Here is a 20,433-nt window from a genome sequence, read left to right on the forward strand (position 1 = left end):
TGATGTCTTTATCTGGCTTTTTTTTTTTTAATCAGAGTAATGCCATTATAAAGTATTTATTCCTCTTCAGTTTTTTTGAAGGGTTAAGTATGATTGATTTTAATTCTTTAAATATTGGTAGAATTCGCTGGTGAGGCCCTGTGATCTAGGACTTTTGTTTTGGGGAGGCTTTTCAGTATGTATTCAATCTCTTTACTTGTTACAGGCTGTTGAGATTTTTTATGTCTTCTTGAGTCAGTTTAACTAATTTGTGTGTTTCAGAAAATTTGTCCATTTCTTTGGGTTAACTAATTTGTTGGAATATAATTGCTTATATTTTCTGTTACATTCCTTTTCATCTCTGTAAAGCTGATAGTAATGTCCCCACTTTCATTTCTGATTTTATTTGTGTCTTCTTTTTTTCTTTGTTTATGTAACTAATGGTTTGTCAATTTTATTGATCTCTAAGAACTGAATTGGTTTCCATTGATTTTCTGTATTATTTTTCTATTCCCTATTTTCTTAATCTCCACTCTAATCTTTGTTATTTCCTATCATCAACTTTAGTTTCCTCTTCTATTTCTAATGCCTTAAGGTGTAAATTTAGGTTATTGATTTGAGATCTTTCTTCTTTTTTAATGTAGACATGTATAGCTATAAACTTCCCTCTGCACATTGACCCATTCATTGATTGAGATTTGTGTTAATTTCCACATATTTGTGAACTTTTCCATTTTATTAATTTCTGACTTCATCTCACTATGTTCAGAAAAGATGCTTTGAATAGTGTCTTCTTTTTTAATTAATTGAGACTTGTTTTCTGGCCTAACATATGGTATATCCATGGAGAAATCTCAGGTGTGCTTGGGAAGAATGGGTATTCTGCCGTTGTTTGGGTGGAGTGTTGTGTATGGACTGTTAGGCCTGGGTGGTTTCTTGTATTGTTCAAGTCTTCTATTTCCTTACTTATTATCGGTCTGGTTGGTCTATCCATTATCGAAAGTGGGATACTGAAGTCTCCAACTATTATTGTCAAACTTTGTCAATTTTTGCTTTATGTATTTTGAGGATATGTTATAGATGTGTAAATGTTTATAATTATTACATCTTACTGTACTGAACCTTTTACTGATATATAATGTCCTTTGTCTCTTGTAACATTTTTTATTTAAAGTCTATTTTGTCTGATATTAGTATAGGCAGTTCAGTTCTTTTTTGGTTACTATATGCATGGAACATCGTTTTCCCTTCTTTCACTTTGAACTTGTGTCTGGATCTAAAATGTGTCTCTTTGTAGACAAGAGATACCTAAGTCATGTTTTAAAAAGATCATTCTGCCAATCTCTGTCTTTTGGTTGCAGAGTTTAACTCATTTACATTGAAGTATTTACTGAAGGGGCACCTGGGTGGCTCAGTTGGTTAAGCATCTGCCTTTGGGCTCAGATTATGATCCCAGGGTCCTGGGATCAAGCCCCTCATCAGGCTCCCTGCTCAGTGGGGAGCCTGCTTCTCCCTCACCTGCTCCCCCTGCTTGTGTGCTCTCTCTCTGTCAAGTAAATAAATAAAATCTAAAAAAAAAAAATAAAGTAATTACTATAAGGAGGGATTTAGTTCTGCCATTTTGCTATATGTTTTCTATATGCCTTATAATTTTTTCCATTTCCCCTATTACTGCCTTCTTTTGTGTTTACTTGATATTTGATTGAAACATTTTGATTACTTTCTCATTTCTTTATGTGTATAATCTAAACATTTTCTTTGTGTTTTCCATGGTGATCACATTTAACGCTCTAAAGTTATATCAATCTAATTTGAATTTATACAAATTTAACTTCAATAACACACAAAGACTCTGTGCCCATACAGCTTGATCCTCCCTCTTCCTGTTACTGATGTCACAGATTACATCTTTATACATTGTGTGTTCAATAATGTAAATCAATATTTGTTTTTATGCATTTGTCTTTTAAATCACATAGAAAATAAAAAGTTGAGTTACAAACCAAAGTTACAATAATACTAGCTTTTATAATTGCCCATCTATTCACCTTTATCAGAGATCTTTATTTCTTCTTTGAGTTATTGCCTAGTGTCCTTTCATTTTAACCTGGACTCCTATCTCAAAAGGCAGATATAGTGGTTACAAACACCCTCAGCTTTTGTTTATCTGGGACTGTCTTCTTTCTTCCTCATTTTTGAAAAACAGTTTTGCTGGATATAGAATTATCAGCTGATAGGGTTTATTTGTTTGTTTCTTTTCAGCACTGAATAGATCAACCTTCTCATCTCCAAGGTTTCTGATGAGAAGTCAGCTTGTAGTCTTAGTGGAATCCCTTGTATGTGAAAAATCACATCTCTCGTGCTGCTTGTAAGAGTCTCTCTTTGTCCTTGGCTGTTGACAGTATGATTATAATGTGTCTTGGTATGGATATCTTTGAGTTTATCCTATGTGCAATTTGTTGAGCTTGTTAGATTTGTAGATTCATATCTTGCAAAAACTTGGGGGGATTTTGGATATTATTTCTTCAAGTAATCTCTCTGCCCCCTTCTCTTGCTCTTCTCCCTCTGGAACTTCCACAATCTGCACATTGGTCTGCTTGATGGTGTCCCATGGTTCTCTTAAGTCCTGTTCATTTTTCTTCATTCTTTTTTTCCTTATGTTACTCAGACAGAATAAACTCATTTAGCCTATCTTCAATTTCATTGATTATTTCTCCTTCCTGATAAAAAACTGCTGTCAAGCCCCTTTAGTGATTTTTAAATTTCAGTTAATGTACTTTCAGCTCCAGGATTTCTATTTGATTCTTTTTTTAGAACTTAATCTTTTTATTGATTTTTTTTTAATTTGATGAGATATTACTCCCATACTTTCCTTTAACTCTTTAGACATGTTTCCTTTTGTTCATTTAACATATTTAAAATAGCTGATTTAAAATCTTTGTCTAGTAAGCCCAATGTTTGAAAGTCCTCAGGGACATTTTCTATTGATGACTTTTCTCTGTGTATGGGCATACATTTCTGTTTCTTTGCATGTCTCATAATTTTTGTTTTTGGGAACATGACATTTTAAATAATGTGACAAGTCTAAGATCTCTTGCCCCTTCAGGGTTTGTTGTTGCTGATTGTTGTTGTCATTTGTTTGCTTAGAGACTTTTCTGAACTAATTCAGTAAAGTCTGTTTTTTGTTTTTGTTTTTATTTTGGTGGCCACTTATGTCTTCGTTCAGTTAGCTTAGTGGTCAGCTAATGGTTAGACAGAGATTCCCTTGGATACCTGAATCTCCCAGTTTTTGCCAAGGGGCTCTGTGTGGGTGTTGAGCTATCCCTTCAACACTCAACCAGGCAGTTGACAACTCTGTCTTGGGCTTGATACCAGCTTGAGCAATGTCTCAAGATAAGCTAGATGTGCTTAGGGCTTTCTTGGGTTTTTTTCCCCATGCAATGCAGCCTTAGTCCTATGCATAGCCCATAGAATGTATATGGCCTTTTAGATTTTCAGGAATGTGTTGGAGCTTTTCAAAGCCCCCTATAGATATCTAATTCCAGAGCTTCTCCTTTTAAACTTTCTGATGAGCTTAATGTTTGCCTCAAATGTTTGCCCACCCCAGGCAGATGCAATATTAAACAATTGCCTGTTATTTTCAACCAGTCCTCCTGAGGAAAGGCTGTTCACCCAGGCTGAACTGTGAAATCAAGTCAAATAAAGAGAGTCTTGAGAGTCTTCCAGGGAATCAACCAGGTAGTTCAAACAATGACAATTCACTGAGAATGAGGCTTTAAAGGGACTTTATGCTCCTTCCAGTGGCTACCAGGCTACTGGTTTGCACCATGATAGCAGGTTGTTGATTTTTTTTTTTTTTTACGTTTTTATTTATTTATTTGATAGAGAGGGAGAGAGAGCACAAGCAGGGGGAGCTGCAGGCGAGGGAGAAGGAGAAGCAGGCTCCCCGTGGAGCAGGACATGGTTTAGGGCTCAATCCCAGGACCCCGGGATCATGACCTGAGCCAAAGGCAGTTGCTTAACCAACTGAGCCACTCAGGCGCCCCTAGGCTGTTGATTTTTAAGGCAACTGCAGACCTGAGAAGGAGGAAGTGAGAATAAAGCAAGTTAAAATGTCATAAAGCTCAGGTTTTTTTTTTTTAACTGAGATTTGGCTATTATTTTTTTTGAACAAAGACTTCCTGGACTGCTCCAAGATTTTGGTTATTTTCCAGAGTTCTGACATAGTTAATTCCGACAATTTTTTCAGTGTTCATATTGCTTTCACGGAGGAGAGGATTTTCAGTGCTCCTTACTCTGCCTTACTTCTGGATATTTGATTTTTGACTCTTGATTATTTTATGATGTGCTGACTCAAGTCTGAAATTCTCCCTGGAGACCCTATGGGGTTAATTCCTTTACTGATAGTTGTCAACTAGATTTATGGGTCTGACAAACCTGTCTTGATTATTTAAGGGAGTTCTCTAAGAGCTTCTCCTTTGAGCTCCTTGAGCTCCTTCCTGTAAACAAGATTCTTCTCAGAGATGTTGGTGGTTTAGGCTGGTGACACAGCATGATCCCTATTTATGCAAATAAGGGCCTCGGGGAGTTGGCACAGGAGATGTCTCTCTGACCTCCAATACTTGCCTGTATTCTCTTTTTCTTGCTGCACCATATTCTTTGCTTTTAAATAAAAGCCTATATGAAGATACTCTGTGGAGTCTGGTGAATCCTTTCAAATAACCAAATCTTTGCAATGGTATATCCATACAATGCAGCTGTAGATAAGATTGTGAAAGATCTCTGTGGACTGATATGGAAAGATACACAGAATACACTATGAAATGAAAATGCAAGGAGCAGGAGTGTGTTTTAGTACACTATTTTTTACATAAGAAAGGGGAGAAATACAAGAGTATATAATTGTATTTGCTTGATTTGCATAAGGAAACACAGGATACACACACACAGACACAAAACTATTAAAAATTATTAACTATGAAAGCAGTGGAAGCCAGATATCTCAACATAAATTTCCATACAGTTTTTATTTTTGATCCTTATGAATATATCACCCATTCAAAAAAATTTAAATTTTCAAAGTAAATGAAGAAAAAAGAAAAGAAAATTAATCATATGGCCCAAGGGGAATAATAAAGTATTACAGAGGTTCATAGTAAGTACCAAGATATAAAGATGGAAGAATAATAGACATGCCAAAACATAAGCATAAACAACAAAAGTAAATAGGTACAAAGCCCAAGTCCCACTTGGGTATCATATAAAGCCTTAGATTATTGCTTTAGTTTAGGGTTCCTGAACAGCAGAAATGATGACATTCTGGGCAAGATACTTCTTTGTTGTAGGGGGCTGTCTTGTGCACTGTAGGATGTTTAGCAGTATTATCCTTGGCCTTTACTCACTAGATACCAGTAGTAACCCCCCCCCCACACACACAATTGTGACAACCAAAAGTCTCCATACACTGGCAAATGTCCAGGGGAGAGGAGTCACCAAAAGCACCTCCAGTTGAGAATCACTGCTCTACCTGGTCTAAATAGTAAGTGGATTTTCTAAGCATCTCATTAAGAAATTAAAAAAAAAAAATTTTTTTTTAGTTAATGTTTTCTTGGCAACTGATCTATTTCCCAGAACTAGTCTTTCACTGAAATGTCAAAAATTTCACGTAATAGTATTTTCCAGTTTTTTAGATTAACATAAGCATGATTCAGCAAGTGTATTATTAAGCAAATTTTGAGTGACTTAACAATTTATCAGAAATATTTTCCCTTTAAATCACATATTTAAATTGCTGAGTCATTTGGTGTCATTTTATTTGAATCTTTCTGTGCGGTAGCCAATTTCTACTTGTCTAATGATACCAGACAAATGGAATCAAACGCTTGTGTCTGCTTTTACACGTTTCGGTAGAGTTTCTTATATAAAATCGAGGGGAGGGACACCTCTAATATGAATTTGAAGTAACTCTGTTAGGGACTCCTTTTCTTTCTTTAACCTTTCCTTGGGAGTCTGGAATCCTTCAAGAAATCGGCCAGTTGGCGGTAAGGACGATAATGAATTCGCTCTGCATCTGTGAGAATCCTCATCTCACAATAACAACCTTGAAGCCCCTACTCGCTCAGGAGCTCATAGTGCTGGCAGCCTGACTTGCCGTGGGGGAAACAGAAGGAGCTTCTTCTCCCGCTGCTCTACCCAGGATCTTCTGGGAGTGATGCCGGTGGCCATAATTATTCTCAAACACGATCGTTCCATTTCCGAAAAAAAAAAAAAAAAAAGCAAATCAAACCCGTGAGCCTGCAGGTTTATTTTTAATGTGATTAATTTCAGTTGGAGGAGCAGGGCAGGTCACACGTCCCAGGAGAATCACCTTGGTTTACCCTATCCTGGAACTCAGGTGGAAGGGTTTCCTCAGTGGATGGGACCTACCGTTCAAAGCAGGAAAGCCAAGACCTTTTCTGGGCGAGATGGAAAAACCCTCTTCCTTCTGAAAGTCTAAAGACGGGGTACGCTCAAGTAAGTCTTCGGCCAGCAAGGGAATCTCTAACCGCTCTCTCTTCCCCAGCGCCTCCTGCGTGCTTGCAACCCCATTCCCAATGCGCGCGAGTGCGTGCGAGCAGACTCGGAGCTCGGCTCACAGGCCGGGAACTCTCCCTGGAGCACCCGCTCAAGAGCAAGCAGATGCCCAGCATGCCAAAGATCCCACCGACTGGGGCACCGCCTGGGACTCCCGGCCCGGCCGTTTCTGAATGGAGGAATGGCTGGCCCCACGACTGTTGCGTGAAACGAACCGGTTTTGGAAGCAGAACATCCCCTTTCGCGGGGACGCCCCCTCTCCACGCCGGGGCCGCAGAGGAACTCTCCCTGCCTTTCTGTCGGCCACTCTCCTCCAGGCCCACTTCCCAAGCTCCGAAACGCGCCGGGACTCCTGACCTGGTTGCCATCGGTGGCACTCGCCTGCCTGGGCTGCGTGAGTCCCGAGCTGATTTGGGTGGCGAATTTAGGGCCCAACGATCTGGCTCGGGGAGTTAGTTCTGATGGCGCGGGTGTCCCCCCCGGGGGTAGTTTCAGAGCGCGTCTCCAGAAGCCCAGATCCTTAAGCCCCCTCACCCCACCCCGAGCACTCGCATCCCCGGGTAACGGCCAGCAGGTGTGCTATCCGCAGACCGTCCTGCAGTCAAGGAGCCGAGCGTGCCCCGCGCTCATCTCTTTTCCGACGACACCTGAAAGCGCACCGGGGCGCACCCAACAAATCTCGTTAATCCAAACACCCTCGTCCGAGGCGTCCCAGGTTCGAGTTCGGCCCGACCGTCCCCTTCCCGCGTCGACGCTGGAAGCCTCATCTGCGCGGGCTTTCCCTTCGGACCCAAAGGGGCGCGCGCGGCGGTGCGCGGGACCCGCCTCTTCCCTGGGCTCTGGCGGGGCGGGGGTGGGTAGGCAGGGACCTGGATCTGATTAGCTGGGAGGGGGAAGCCGTGGTCCCCACCGCTCGCTCCTGTCTCCCAAGCTGGGGGAGGAGGAGGAGGAGGTGCAGGAGGGCCGACCCAGAGAGCAAGAGCGGGGGTCCCATCACTGAGCACCCGGGTCAAGGCCGGAGCTGCCGCCGCCGCCGCCGCCTTCCGGCTCTCGAGTCGCCCGCGCCCCGCGCCCAGCCATGGGCCCCCCTTCCAGCTCCGGCTTCTACGTGAGCCGCGCGGTGGCCGTGCTGCTGGCCGGGCTGGCGGCCGCGCTCCTGCTGGCGCTGGCCGTGCTCGCCGCCCTGTACGGCCGCTGCGCGCGCGTCCCGCCGTCGGAACTTCTCCACCGCGGGGTCCCGGGCGCCGCGCCGTCCCGGCCGCGCACGCAGGAGGAGCCGCGGCCCACCGGGCACACGCGGCCCACCCGGGAGCCGGCGGGCACGGCCACCCCGGGCAGCGGGCGCCCCCCGGGACCCTGGGACCAGCTGCGCCTGCCGCCCTGGCTCGTGCCGCTGCACTACGAGCTGGAGCTGTGGCCCCGGCTGCGGCCGAACGAGTCCTGGGCTCCGACGTTGACCTTCACCGGCCGCGTGAACATCACGGTGCGCTGCACCGTGGCCACCGCGCGGCTGCTGCTGCACAGCCTCTTCCTGGAGTGTGAGAGCGCCGAGGTGCGGGGCCCTCTCTCCCCCGGCACCGGGGACCGCCCGGCGGGCCGCGTGCCGGTGGACGACGTGTGGGTCGCGTTCGACACGCAGTACCTGGTGCTGGAGCTCGGCGGCGCTCTGCAGCCCGGGGGCCGGTATGTGCTGCAGCTCAGCTTCTCCGGCCTGGTGTACCAGGATCTCAGGGAGGGGCTCTTCTTCAACGTCTACACCGACCAGGGCGAGCGCAGGTAAGGGCAGGCCGGCCCGGGTCCCCTCCGCCCCCGCGTCCCCCGGCCGCCTACCTGCGTCCAGGGGCGCGTGCCCCCAAAGCCCCCATCACTCGCGACGCTTTCTTGTAGGGCCCAAAGGCGAGCGCCCCCGGCCTCCCCTTCCCTTCAGAAACCCTGCTTGTTTGTTTCCTGAGATTAACAAACAGGGTTGCTGGAGTGGTGGGGGGTGGAGGGATGGGGGGCCTGGGTGATGGGCATTGGGGAGGGGATGTGCTATGGTGAGCGCTGTGAATTGTGTAAGACTGATGAATCAGAGACCCGTACTTCTGAAACAAATAATACATTATATGTTAAAAAAAAAAAAAAAAAAAGATAGGAGGAAGGGGAAAATGAAGGGGGGGAATCGGAGGGGGAGACGAACCATGAGAGACGATGGACTCTGAGAAACAAACGGAGGGTTCTAGAGGGGAGGGGGGTGGGAGGATGGGTTGGCCTGGTGATGGGTATTGAGGAGGGCACGTTCTGCATGGAGCACTGGGTGTTATGCACAAACAATGAATCATGGATCACTACATCAAAAACTAATGATGTAATGTATGGGGATTAACATAACAACAACAAAAAAAGAAGATAGCAGAAGGGGAGGAATGAAGGGGGGGAATCGGAGGGGGAAACCAACCATGAGAGACGATGGACTCTGAAAAACAAACTGAGGGTTCTAGAGGGGAGGGGGGTGGGAGGATGGGTTAGCCTGGTGATGGGTATTAAAGAGGGCACGTTCTGCATGGAGCACTGGGTGTTATACGCAAACAATGTATCATGGAACACTACATCAGAAACTAATGATGCAATGTATGGTGACATAACATAATTAAATTAAAAAAAAAAACAAAACAAAAAGCAAAAAACCCCTGCTTGTAAATACAGGCTAGCAGACCGAGGCCCTCCCGCTGGCCAATTTTTAGCACCATCCCCGCCCATCCAGTTTGTTTGTGTCGTTGCCCTTTTAAGGTCGCTGCTACCCCTAGAAGCTTACCATTGTCTTCAGAGAGCCCCCCCCCCTTTGCTCTAATCCAGGACGGCTTCACCACCGTGAGCAAATCTCTTGCTACTCAAAGTTTGGTCCGCGGACCGGCAGTAGATGTCAATCTGGGAGTTTGTTCGAAATTGCAAATTCCCCACCTTCGAACGAAGGATCAGGATGTGCGTTTTAAGAAGAACACCGGGTGGTTTCTGGGTATGAACGTTGGAGAAGCTTGGGGCTGTCGCACCCTTGTGCCCCGAGGTTCCCTCCCCGAGCGCGCTGTGCGCCGAGCTCCCTGCTCTCTTCCTTCCTCGTCCTCGATCTGTAGCTGCTGCTCTTGCAACAAAGAGACTCACGTCGGTGCAATTCTCATATTTTTCTTTTTTTCCTTTTTGCTGAGGTTCTCCAAAACTGAAGGATCCCCTTTAATTCATCCCCTCCCATTCCCTGCCTGGGGACCGAGTCTCGTTTTGTGGATGAGCGGCAGCTTCCCTGACCCCTCCCAAGCTTTTGAAGGGCTCTGTCGAGTATGGGGGAGCCGGCGCTTTCGGGATTCCTTCCCTGGGAAGAAAATAATAATAATAATAATAACAACAACAATAATAGCGGTGACAAGAGACATCCCCTCTGGGTTTGCAAGCTCACGTAGCATGCATGTGTTCTCTTTACACTCATTTGGGATAACGCTTTCCACACGGAATGTTTCCAGCTCAAGAATTGCCTCTTTCCATGATCTGCGACCATGTTACTGACCTCAGGCGAGTGCCCCGGGAAATCGTGTATGTGGAAGATACCTAAAAGTTCTTTCTTCAAATGCTCACCCGCTGGTGGAGCATCTGCGGTTTACACAACTGCATGTACTTTGCCTTTTATTATTAGAAAAAATGTTCTCAGATGTTCTCCGAGGGAAAGGAACCTACTCAATTACCTCTTAAATCATCTCCGGCATTATTTTCAAAAACTTATGGGCTTTGGAAGTAAGTTTAATAAGCTGCCTCAGTGGGTGTGTAATCTGTAGCTTTGTTTTTAAGGACTGTATGCTTGGGCTTTTTTTTTTTTCTTTTTTTTTCTTTCTTTCAAAAATGCACCAAGGCTTGTAAAATAGCTTTGGAAATTTTCTCATTAGGATGATGTGTTACCAGACTTAAGGGCACAGGAAACCTTTTGCAATTACTGTGCGGGTGGTTCAGAGTGCAGGATTTTTCAGGGGGAAAAAAAGGACACTGCACGCACATCAGACAGTGTTTTCTGCCGTGAATTCAGTAAATCCTTTGCTAACCCATCTCTTCCTTCTTCTTAATGAGGCCGTGGCCTGGATAGACTGCCCTCGCAAATATGGGAAATGAAATTCCCTTTCCATTTTTCTATTGTGTTGCCAACTCCATTGGTAACTAGAAACCGTATTTTGAGAATGTTAAAATTCAAACAAGCAGAAATCCTAATAAAGTCCCCCAGATGTTCAGAGACCAACTTAGAGTTCCAGACTTGTGGCATCTTAGAGGAGCTGTTACTCGGAAATTGCTCCTCTGCATCTCTGCTTTGGAAACCACAAAGGGAGGAAACCTCCAGGTGAGCTTGAAGCCAAGGTCACAGAGAAGTTGGACAACACGATGAGTGCGGTGAAGCCGATTTTGGAAGCCCACCAGGCCTGAGTTTGAGCTGTGCGACTTGAGTCAGGTTCTCCATGTCTCTGAGCTGGTTGCCTCATTCATGGAAGAGACCTAAGTGTCACCCTTTAGAGTGTTGTGAAAATTCCTGAGAAGGAGGACAGTATTTGGCACAGAACCTATGTGGTGGTCGCTGCTCCTATCAGCTCAGGGTGTGATGGTTAGGAGCAGCCTCTTACTATCGAAACATGGAAATGTGAGACTCCAAAGAAGATCCCCCTTGGGGAGCAACTGCCTACTGAGTGCACATTCTCCATGGGCTGTCTCCGATGCTGGCTGCCAACGGTTGGAAAGTGTTTACTTCTCTTCTTTGATGACCCCTTATCACAGTCTGGACAGGCTACAGCTTTTAAATAATCTTACTCAACACCAAGGCAAAAGAAAAAGAAAAGCATTCCAGAAAACCCAAAGAGCATCACTATCTCACACTTCTAAGGCTTAGGTTACCGATTTTCTAGCTTCAGAGGTTGCTGGGGATGCTTCCCGAATGTTCTCTGCCCTTCTCCACTTGGCAGGTGCCATCCCATTTCTGCCACAGAGGAGACATCTACTGGATGCCTTGGACGTGTGCGTCTGTATGTCAGTGTCTGCTTCTCTTGTTCCGTGTGTAGAAAGCTGAGAGCACAATCCAAATGTTAATGTTCCTGATGACAGTATTTCCCAGACTTCATTCTCTGGTGCATCACTCTTCTGGGTTTTGCCATATTCACATACCTCTGGCCGTATTTTTTTGGTAAAAAATATCACTCAACTTAAACAAAAATATTAAGTAGATTTATTAAAAAGCTACTCCATATCATATCATAGAACTTATAGTCATGGTGCTGTAGAGTCACGAATACGATGAAAAAATGATGTTTTTAAGTTCACCTGTTACGATTGTCCACTGAAGGCTCCGAAGGCTCTGAATCTGAGGGCTGCTCTCTTTGTTAAAAAGAGAAATTAGAATCCGGTGTTCAAGATAAATAACACCAAACTAAGATCTTCTCTTGACCTTACCAGAAAGATTCGTAAAATTTGAAAAAGACTGACTTTCTCATATGTGAGTCAGGTCTTATAATAGTGTGTCTGAGACCTACCCCAAATCCTTTTCCATCTATTCTTGGGGAAATCCTGAATTAGAGTAGTGGTTCATAAACCTTTGATGTATTTTAGAACCCCCAGAGGAGTTTATCAAACAGAGTCCTGGGGCACACCTTCAAAAATTCCAGATCAACACACTCATGTTCATAGTCATGATAGACACAAGGTGGAAGCAACACATGCTCATGGATGGATGAGTGGATAAATAAAATGTGGCTTATTATATACATGGGAATATTATTCAGTCTTAAAAAGGAAGGACGTTCTGGGGCACCTGGGTAGCTCAGTCAATTAAGTGACTGGCTCTTGATCTCAGCTCAGGTCTTAATCTCAGGGTTGTGAGTTCAAGCCCTATGTTGGGCTCCATGCTGGGCGTGGAGCCTACCTTATAAAAAAAAAAAAGGAAGGACGTTTTGACATATGCTACAACATAGATGAACTTTGAGGACATTGTATTTACTACCTGGAGTAGTTAAATTCAGAAATAGAAAGTAGAATGTTGGTTGCTAGGAGCAGGAAGTGGGAAGTTGATGTTAAATGGGGACATTTGGTTGTTTCCAGTTTTTGTCTATTACAAATAAAGCTTCCAGGAGCAATTGTGTATGAGTTTTTGGTTGAACATCAGTTTTCATTCTTCTGGAATAAATGCCCAGGAGTATAATTGGTGGGTCACATGGTTGTTTCTTGTTCAGTTTTTAAGAAACTGCTAACTTGTTTCTCAAAGTGTCTGTACCATTTTATATTCCCACCAACAATGTATGAATGATAGTTCTCTGCATCTTAGCCACCATTTGCTTTTACCACTGTTTTCTATTTTAGCTGTTATGATTCGCCTTTAGTGATAACTCATTGTGGTCTTAATTTGCATTTTTCTGTTCCATAGTCACACATGTTATCCATTGAACCGCTGGCCTGCACTTAATTTGCATTTTTCTAATGGCTAATGATGTTCAGCATATTCTTATGCTTGTTTGGCATCTGTATATCACCTTTGATGAAATGCCTCCTCATGTCTTTTGCCCATTTTCTAATTGAATTTTTTTTTTTTTACTGTTGAGTCCTGAGAGTTCATTATATATGTTGGATCGGAGACTTTTGTGAGACATATGGTTTACAAATAGGTTCTCCTGGTTTGTAGCTTGTTTTTTTCATGCTCTTAGTAAGGTCTTTCAGGGGGCAAAAGTATTTAATTTTAATGAGGTCCAATTTGTCAATTTTTTATTTATTTTTGATTTTTTTCCAATTTATCAATTTTTAAAATAGGCCATGCTTTTGGTATCATGTCTAAGAATGCTTTCTTAGAAGGACTGTTGTAGAGCAGTTTTAGGTTTACAAAAAGTTAGAGGGTGGTACACACATTTCCCATTTAGCCCCTGTACCTGCACATGCATGGTGTCGCCCATTATCAACATCGCTCATCAGAACGATACATTTTTTTAACCAAAGATGAACTTCTGTTGACACACCATGATCACCCAAAGTCCATAGTTTACCCTATGGTTCACTCTTGGTGTTGTACATTCTATATTTTTGGACAAATGTTTAATGACATGTATCTATCATTATAATATCATACAGAGTATTTTAACTGACCTAAAAATCCTGTTATTTGCTGATTCATCCCTTGCCCCAATCATTGATCTTGTCTCCATGGTTTTGCCTTTTCTAGAATGTCTTATATTTGGAATCATGCTATAGGTATATAGCCCTTTCAGGTCTGGCTTCTTTAACTTGGTAATACGCATTTAAGATTCCTTCATATCATTTCATGTCTTGATAGTTCATTTCTTTTCATCACTGAATAATATCCCATTCTCTGGATTACCATACTTTATTTATCCATTGCCCTACTGAAAAACATCTTAGTTGCTTCCAAGTTTGACAATTATGAAACTGCTCTAAACTTTTTGTGCAGGTTCTTGTGTAGACATAAACTTTTAGCTTCTTTAGGTAAATATCAAAGAGCATAATTGCTGAGTCATATGGTAAGAATATGTTTTGTTTTGTAAGAAACCACAAAACTGACTTTCAAAGTGGCTGTACCATTTTGTATTCCCACCCACAATGTATGAGAGTTCCTGTTGCTCCACATCCTTACCAGCATTTGGTGTTGTCAGTGTTCTGTGGATTTTGGCCATTCTAACAGGTGTGCAGTTTTATCTCGTTGTTTTAATTTGCATTTCTCTGATGACATATGTGGAGCCCTTTGTAATATGCTCATTTGCCATCTGTCTAATTTCTCTGGAGATTTGTCTACTGAGGTTTTTTAATTGAGTTGTTTGTTTTCTTATTGCTGAGTTTTAAGAGTTCTTTGTATATTTTGGATAACTGTCCTCTATCAGATATGTCTTTTGCAAATATTTTCTCCCAGTCTGTGGCTTGTCTTTTCATTCTCTTTATACTGTTTGTTGCAGAGCAAAAGTTTTCAGTTTTAAAGAAGTCCACTTTATCAATTATTTCTGTCATGGGTCATGTCTTTGGTGTAGTATCTAAAAAGACCTCACCATACTCAAGGTCATTTAGGTTTTCTCCTATGTTATCTAGTAGGAGTTTTATATTTTTGAACTTTACATTTTAAAGTGACCCATTGTGAGTTACTTTGACCCATTATGAGTTAATTTTTGTGAAGGGTATAAGGTGTGTGTCTAGATTCAATTTTTTGCATGCGGATATATAGTAGTTGTTTGTTGAAGAAACTATCATTACTCCATTGCATTGCCTTTGTTCCTTTGTAAAGATCAGTTGGCTGTATTTGTATGGGTCTTTTTCTGGACTTTCTATTCTGTTCCATTGATCTATTGGTCTATTCTTTCACCAATATCACACTCTCTTGATTACCATAGCTTTATAGTAAGTTTTGAAGGTAGGTAGTGTCAATCTTCCAAGTTTGTTCTTCTCCTTCAGTATCGTGTTGGCTATTCTGGGTCTTTTGTCTTTCCATGTAAACTTTAGAATTGGTTTGTTGATATCCACAAACTTAACTTGCTGGGATTTTTTATTGGGATTGCATTGAATTTACAGACCAAGTTGGGAAGAACTGATATCTTGATAATATGACTCTTATCAAGCCACCCAGGTGCCACAGCAATTGGATTTTGTATATTAGTCTTGTAGAGTGCAACCTTGCTATAATTGCTTATTAGTTCCAGGAGGTTTTTTTGGTCAATTCTTTTGGATTTTCTACATAGACAATCATGTCATCTGTGACTAAAGAGTGTTTTGTTTCTTTCTTCACAATCTATGCATCTTTTATTTACTTTTCTTGACTTATTGCATTAGTAAGGACTTTCAGCACCATGTTGAAGAGGAATGGTGGGAGGGGACATCCTTGCTTATACCTGACCTTAGTGGGAAAGCTTTCAGTTCTCACCATTAAGTATGAAGTTAGTGTAGATTTTTCATAGTCTTTATCAGAATGAGGAAGCTCCCCTCTATTCCTATTTTACTGAGAGTTTTTATCATGAATGAATATTGGATTTTTGGCAAATGCTTTTTTACATCTATTGATAAGATCATGTGATTTCTCTTAGTCTTTTGAGGTGATGAATTACATTAATTAATTTTCAAATGTTGAACCAGTTTTGTATACCTGAGAAAAGTCCCAGTTGCTTGTGCTGTACAATTCTTTTTATACATTGTTAGATTTGATTTGCTAATATTATGTTGAGAAGTTTTGTATCTATGTTTAAGGGAGATATTGGTCAATAGTTTGTTTTTTGGTTTTTTTTTGTAATGTCTTTTTCTGGTTTTGGTTTGGGGGTAGTGCTGTCCTCATAGAATGTGTTAGGAATTATTTCTCTGCTTTTTTTTTTTTTGGCAGATTATGTCTTTTAAGGAATTGGTCCATTTTATCTAGACTATCAAATGCGTGAGCATAGTGTAGTTCATAGTACTCCTTATTATCCTTTTAATGTCCATGGGATCTGTACTGATGACTCCTCTTTCATTTCTTATCTTAGTATTGATATAGTTGAATTAGTATTTATCATGCGTATTATTGTTTTCTATTTATTGCTATTGTTCTTTGTTCCTATTTCTGTCTTCTCCTTTTCTGCCTTTCTTCACTATGTTCTGCCAATCCATGAACATAGCTTAGTTAAATTGACAATTCCATAGATTTTCTACAAAAGTGATCATACTGTCTCAAATAAAGACAGTTTTACTTCTTTGTTACTTCAGGTGCCTTTTATTGCTTTTCCTTGCCTTACTTCCATGCCTAGAGCATCTATTACGATGTTGGATAAAAGTGGTTAAGTGCAGCTATCCTTGTTTTGTTCCTTATTTTAAGGTGAAAGCATTCAGTCTTGCACTGTTAATTATGATTTTTTTCCTTTAGTCTTTCTTCTTTTTCCTCTCCCTACTCTTCTTCTTTTTCTCCTCTTCCTCCCCCCTTCCTCCTCCTCCTCCCTGTTGTAGATTCCCTATATCAAATTGAGGAAGTTCCCTTCTGGTTTTTAATTTTCTGAGAATTTTTATCAGATTGGATGCCAGATTTTGCCAGATACTTTTTCTGCATCTATTGAGATGATCATATGGTTTTTCTTTTTCAGTCTGTTAATATGGTAAATTACATTGATTGATTTTCTAATGATAAATTAACATTGCATTTGAAAGATAAATCCCACTTGGTCTTGATGTATTATCCTTTTTATGTTTTGTTGCATTTGATTTACTAAAATTTTGTTTTTAATTTTTGCATCCATGTTCATGGATTTTCTTTTTCTTTGTCTTGTTTTGGTATCAGAGTAACACTGGCTTCAGATAATAAATTTTCTTCTTTAATTTTTTGGGAGGATTTATATGGAATTGGCATTAATTCTTCATTAAAGTCTTGGTTGATTTTCACTAATGAAGCCACATGGGCCTGGACTTTTTTTGTGGGATGGTTTTTAACTACAGATTAAATCTGTTTAATGAATAAAGGGCTATTTTGGTCGTCTGTTTCTTCATGAGCAAGCTTTAGGAGTTTGGGTCTTTCAAGGAATTTGTCCATTTAATCAAAGTTGTCAAATTTAAGTGTAGTTAGTGTTTTACAAAATATTCCTTTATTATTATTTTAATATCTGTGGAATCTGTAGTGATGTCACCTCTCTCATTCTTGACATTGGTCATTTGTGTCTTTTCTCTTTTGGGAACTTAAGCCCTGGTTCTGATATCTCTTGATTACCATAGCTTTATAGTAAGTCTTGAAGGCAGGTAGTTTCAATCTTCCAAGTTTGTTCTTCTCCTTCATTATTGTGTTGGCCTCTGCCACTTACTAATTGTCTAACCAATTGCCTATACTCCAGGGTCCTCAGCTTTTTGTAAGTTAAAAGGGTGGGGTCCTCCAAGGTCTCTTCCACTTCTGACAGACAGTAAGTTTGATAAATGTGCCTTGAGATTTATATACTTTATTAATTTTCTTGTAAAACCAATTTTTTGTTTCAATGATTTTCTCTATTGTTTTTCACTTTAATGCTTTATATATTATTCTTTATTATTTCCTTTCTTCTTCTTACTTTGGGCTTCCTTTTCTTTTTCTATTTTTTTATTTTATTTTATTTTATTTATTTGACAGAGAGAGAGATAGTGAGAGCAGGAACACGGCAGGGGGAGTGGGAGAAGGAGAAGCAGGCTTCCTGCCTGAGCAGGGAGCCCGATGTGGGGCTTGATCCCAGGACCCTGGGATCATGACCTGAGCCGAAGGCAGACTCTTAACAACTGAGCCACCCAGGCGCCCCTCTATTTTCTTTTTTTAAGATTTATTTATTTATTTTAGAGAGAGTGCTCAAAGGGGGAGGGCCAGAGGGAGAGGGAGGGAGACAATCCATAAGCAGACTCCTCGCTGAGCTCAGAGCACCATGCAGGGTTCAGTCTCACAACCCTGAGATCATGACCTGAACCAAAATCAAGAGTCAGATGCTCAACCGACTGAGCCATCCAGGTGCCCTTTTTCTTTTTCTGTTTTCTTCAGGTGGGTGCAAGGTAATCAATTTAAAGATCAATTTAAGGTATTTTTCTTCTCTACATAGGTGTTTAGTGGTATAGATTTTCCACTAACTACTGAATTAGTGGCATGCCACAAAAAATGTCATGTTGTTTTTAAAATTTTCGTCCAGTTCAACGTACTTTATAGCTTCCCTTTTGATTTCTTCTTTGACTCATGGGTTATTTACAACTGTGCTATTTAGTTTCCAAATATTTGGGCATTTTCTCATTTTTTATTGAGTGCCTGACATTTCAAAGTTTATGTTGCTGAATGCCACATTTTGTTATGTTGCTTTAATGAATGCTGTCTTTTTAAGATAGGCACATAAGTTATTTGGTGGCCTTCTCAATCCTTGTTTGATCTCCCATGGCTTGTGTTTAAGTCCTTTGAGAGTGGATCGAAAGCACCTTTACTCTAGGGCTACTTTAGCTCATTGCTCAGGCATTACCTTCCTGGTCTCTGTTGAAAAATCCACTTATTCTGGAGATTTCTGTCCTCTGGCTTGTGGGAATTTGAACAACTCCTAGCACTGTGTGAGCTCTAGGAATTGTTCAGTTTTCCCTTCCATGGTAGCTGTTCTTTCCCCCAACAGCATTTCTTTGCTTGACCTCCTAAAGTGCAGATTAATATTTGACCAAAGACTCAGCCCACGGATGGGGGGTGGGGGGTGGGGGGGTAGATTCTATGCAGATTTCTGGATTTCTTTTTTTTTTTTTTTAAAGATTTTATTTATTTATTCATGAGAGAGAGAGGCAGAGGGAGAAGCAGGCTCCCAAGGAGCAGGGAGCCCGATGTGGGACTCGATCCCAGGACCCCGGGATCATGACCTGAGCCGAAGGCAGATGCTTAACCATCTGAGCCACCCAGGCGCCCAGATTTCTGGATTTCTGCCCTGCAGATTTTAGCTATCTAGATCTTTCCAGGCATCAGTCATAGTCTCCTCTATGAGACCACTGAATTCAGTTTCTGTTCTCTTTCTCTGTGCTGCAGTTGAGAAATTGCTTCCAGGTAGACAAGGTGATTGTAGAGTTCACCTCATAAGCTTCTCTTCTCTTGGGAATCACAGTCCTGTGCTTCTTGTTATCATGTCTGAAAACAGTTGTTCCATATATTTTATAGGAGTTTTTAGTTGTTTTCAACAGAGGGCTCATTCTAGCCTATGTTACTCCATCAGGGTGGAAAACAGAAGTCTGATCATCTCTAGATTTGGTAATGTTATTAACTATAAAGTTAATCCTCAGTCTTCTTCATGATATCTTAGTTTGCTTGTAGTTTTTATTATAGTATGTTCTACAAAGCACATAAAAGGACCCAGGAAAGAGAGCTGGGAAGGACCACAGGCTGGGGAGCTGGAGCCCTGGTTCTGATACTACCCCAACTACTTCCTTGTCTCCCCAGTTGTATAAATTCCCAGGGTACCAGCTTTCACATCTATAAATTAAGATGGTGGAACTCTCTAAGTTTTCTTCCATTTTTGAAATTCAATGAAAGAATGTATAATCCCATTCTTGTTCACAGTGTCCTTTAGGAATACGTCTTGCTTTTCTGATCATGCCATGTCCTTAATAAAACATAAGACAGAATAGGGAGGTATTCAGAGAAATGAGAATAGGATCATCAAGGGATGAGGGTGGGCTCACTAGTGTGACATGGCTGGAGAAAATTAGGATCTTTATTGGGGACAAATTAAGGGGAGAACCATACGATCAACACCAGTCAGTATGTGCAGGTGTAGAAAGAGTGAACAGAGAATTGAAAAAGACTTCCTTCAGTTGCTGTTTATGCTAGGAAATCTGGCATAGTCCTCAGGGTATGACACACAAGATAGAAAGTTGAGCAATATTAGGAAAGAATTTAGAAGTATCAAAACAAGCAGTGAACTCCAATGCCAAGTACATGATGTCGTTGGTGATGCAGAGAAAAGATCATTTCATTATCCTATAGAAGCATGTTGACCCCACATGCTTCATGTGGCTGAGCGGTCTTCTCTAGGGGATGGTTTTGCTCATCAAAGATTTAGATCTTGTATCTTTTGAAAACAAGTGTAACCAGCATATTGAAAAAGCACACCTCACAGTTCAGTAAAAATGCAACTGTGTTTCTCCCACTGTCCTTTTTACAATTTAGTCTCTGAGATCATCTTTCCTGCTCCTGCGTAAATACTCTAGCAGCCCATAATTTACTGCTCATTCTTTGGTGACAGATGATCTATGTCCACGAAGTCACAAACACTGTCCAGATGCAAAAATTAGAGAATCCAGTCCTGTGTCATACTAAAAGCCTTAACCTTAATTTACTGTGAAATCTCCCTTTCTCTCGCTCCATGCTCACTTCCCCGAGCTGGGGCGGGCTTCAGGGTAAGGGGCAGTGATGTTTCCATT

At 41.6% G+C, this 20,433-nt stretch overlaps 1 protein-coding gene across 2 annotated transcripts in view; it reads left to right on the forward strand.

The window, feature by feature from the left end:
• The first annotated feature begins 7,187 nt into the window (after positions 1-7,187).
• LVRN (laeverin) overlaps positions 7,188-20,433 on the forward strand; it is an 87,618-nt gene continuing 74,372 nt past the window's right edge. For both annotated transcript variants that reach the window (XM_035013949.1, XM_035013950.1), the window contains exon 1: positions 7,188-8,328. In XM_035013949.1, the coding sequence (XP_034869840.1) occupies positions 7,631-8,328 (698 nt within the window). In that variant the 5' untranslated portion in view covers positions 7,188-7,630. The remainder of the gene's footprint in view (positions 8,329-20,433) is intronic.

This window comes from Mirounga leonina, unplaced genomic scaffold, assembly GCF_011800145.1.
Source record: "Mirounga leonina isolate KUSES-001 unplaced genomic scaffold, KU_Mleo_1.0 Mir_168, whole genome shotgun sequence".
NCBI classification, from domain to species: domain Eukaryota; kingdom Metazoa; phylum Chordata; class Mammalia; order Carnivora; family Phocidae; genus Mirounga; species Mirounga leonina.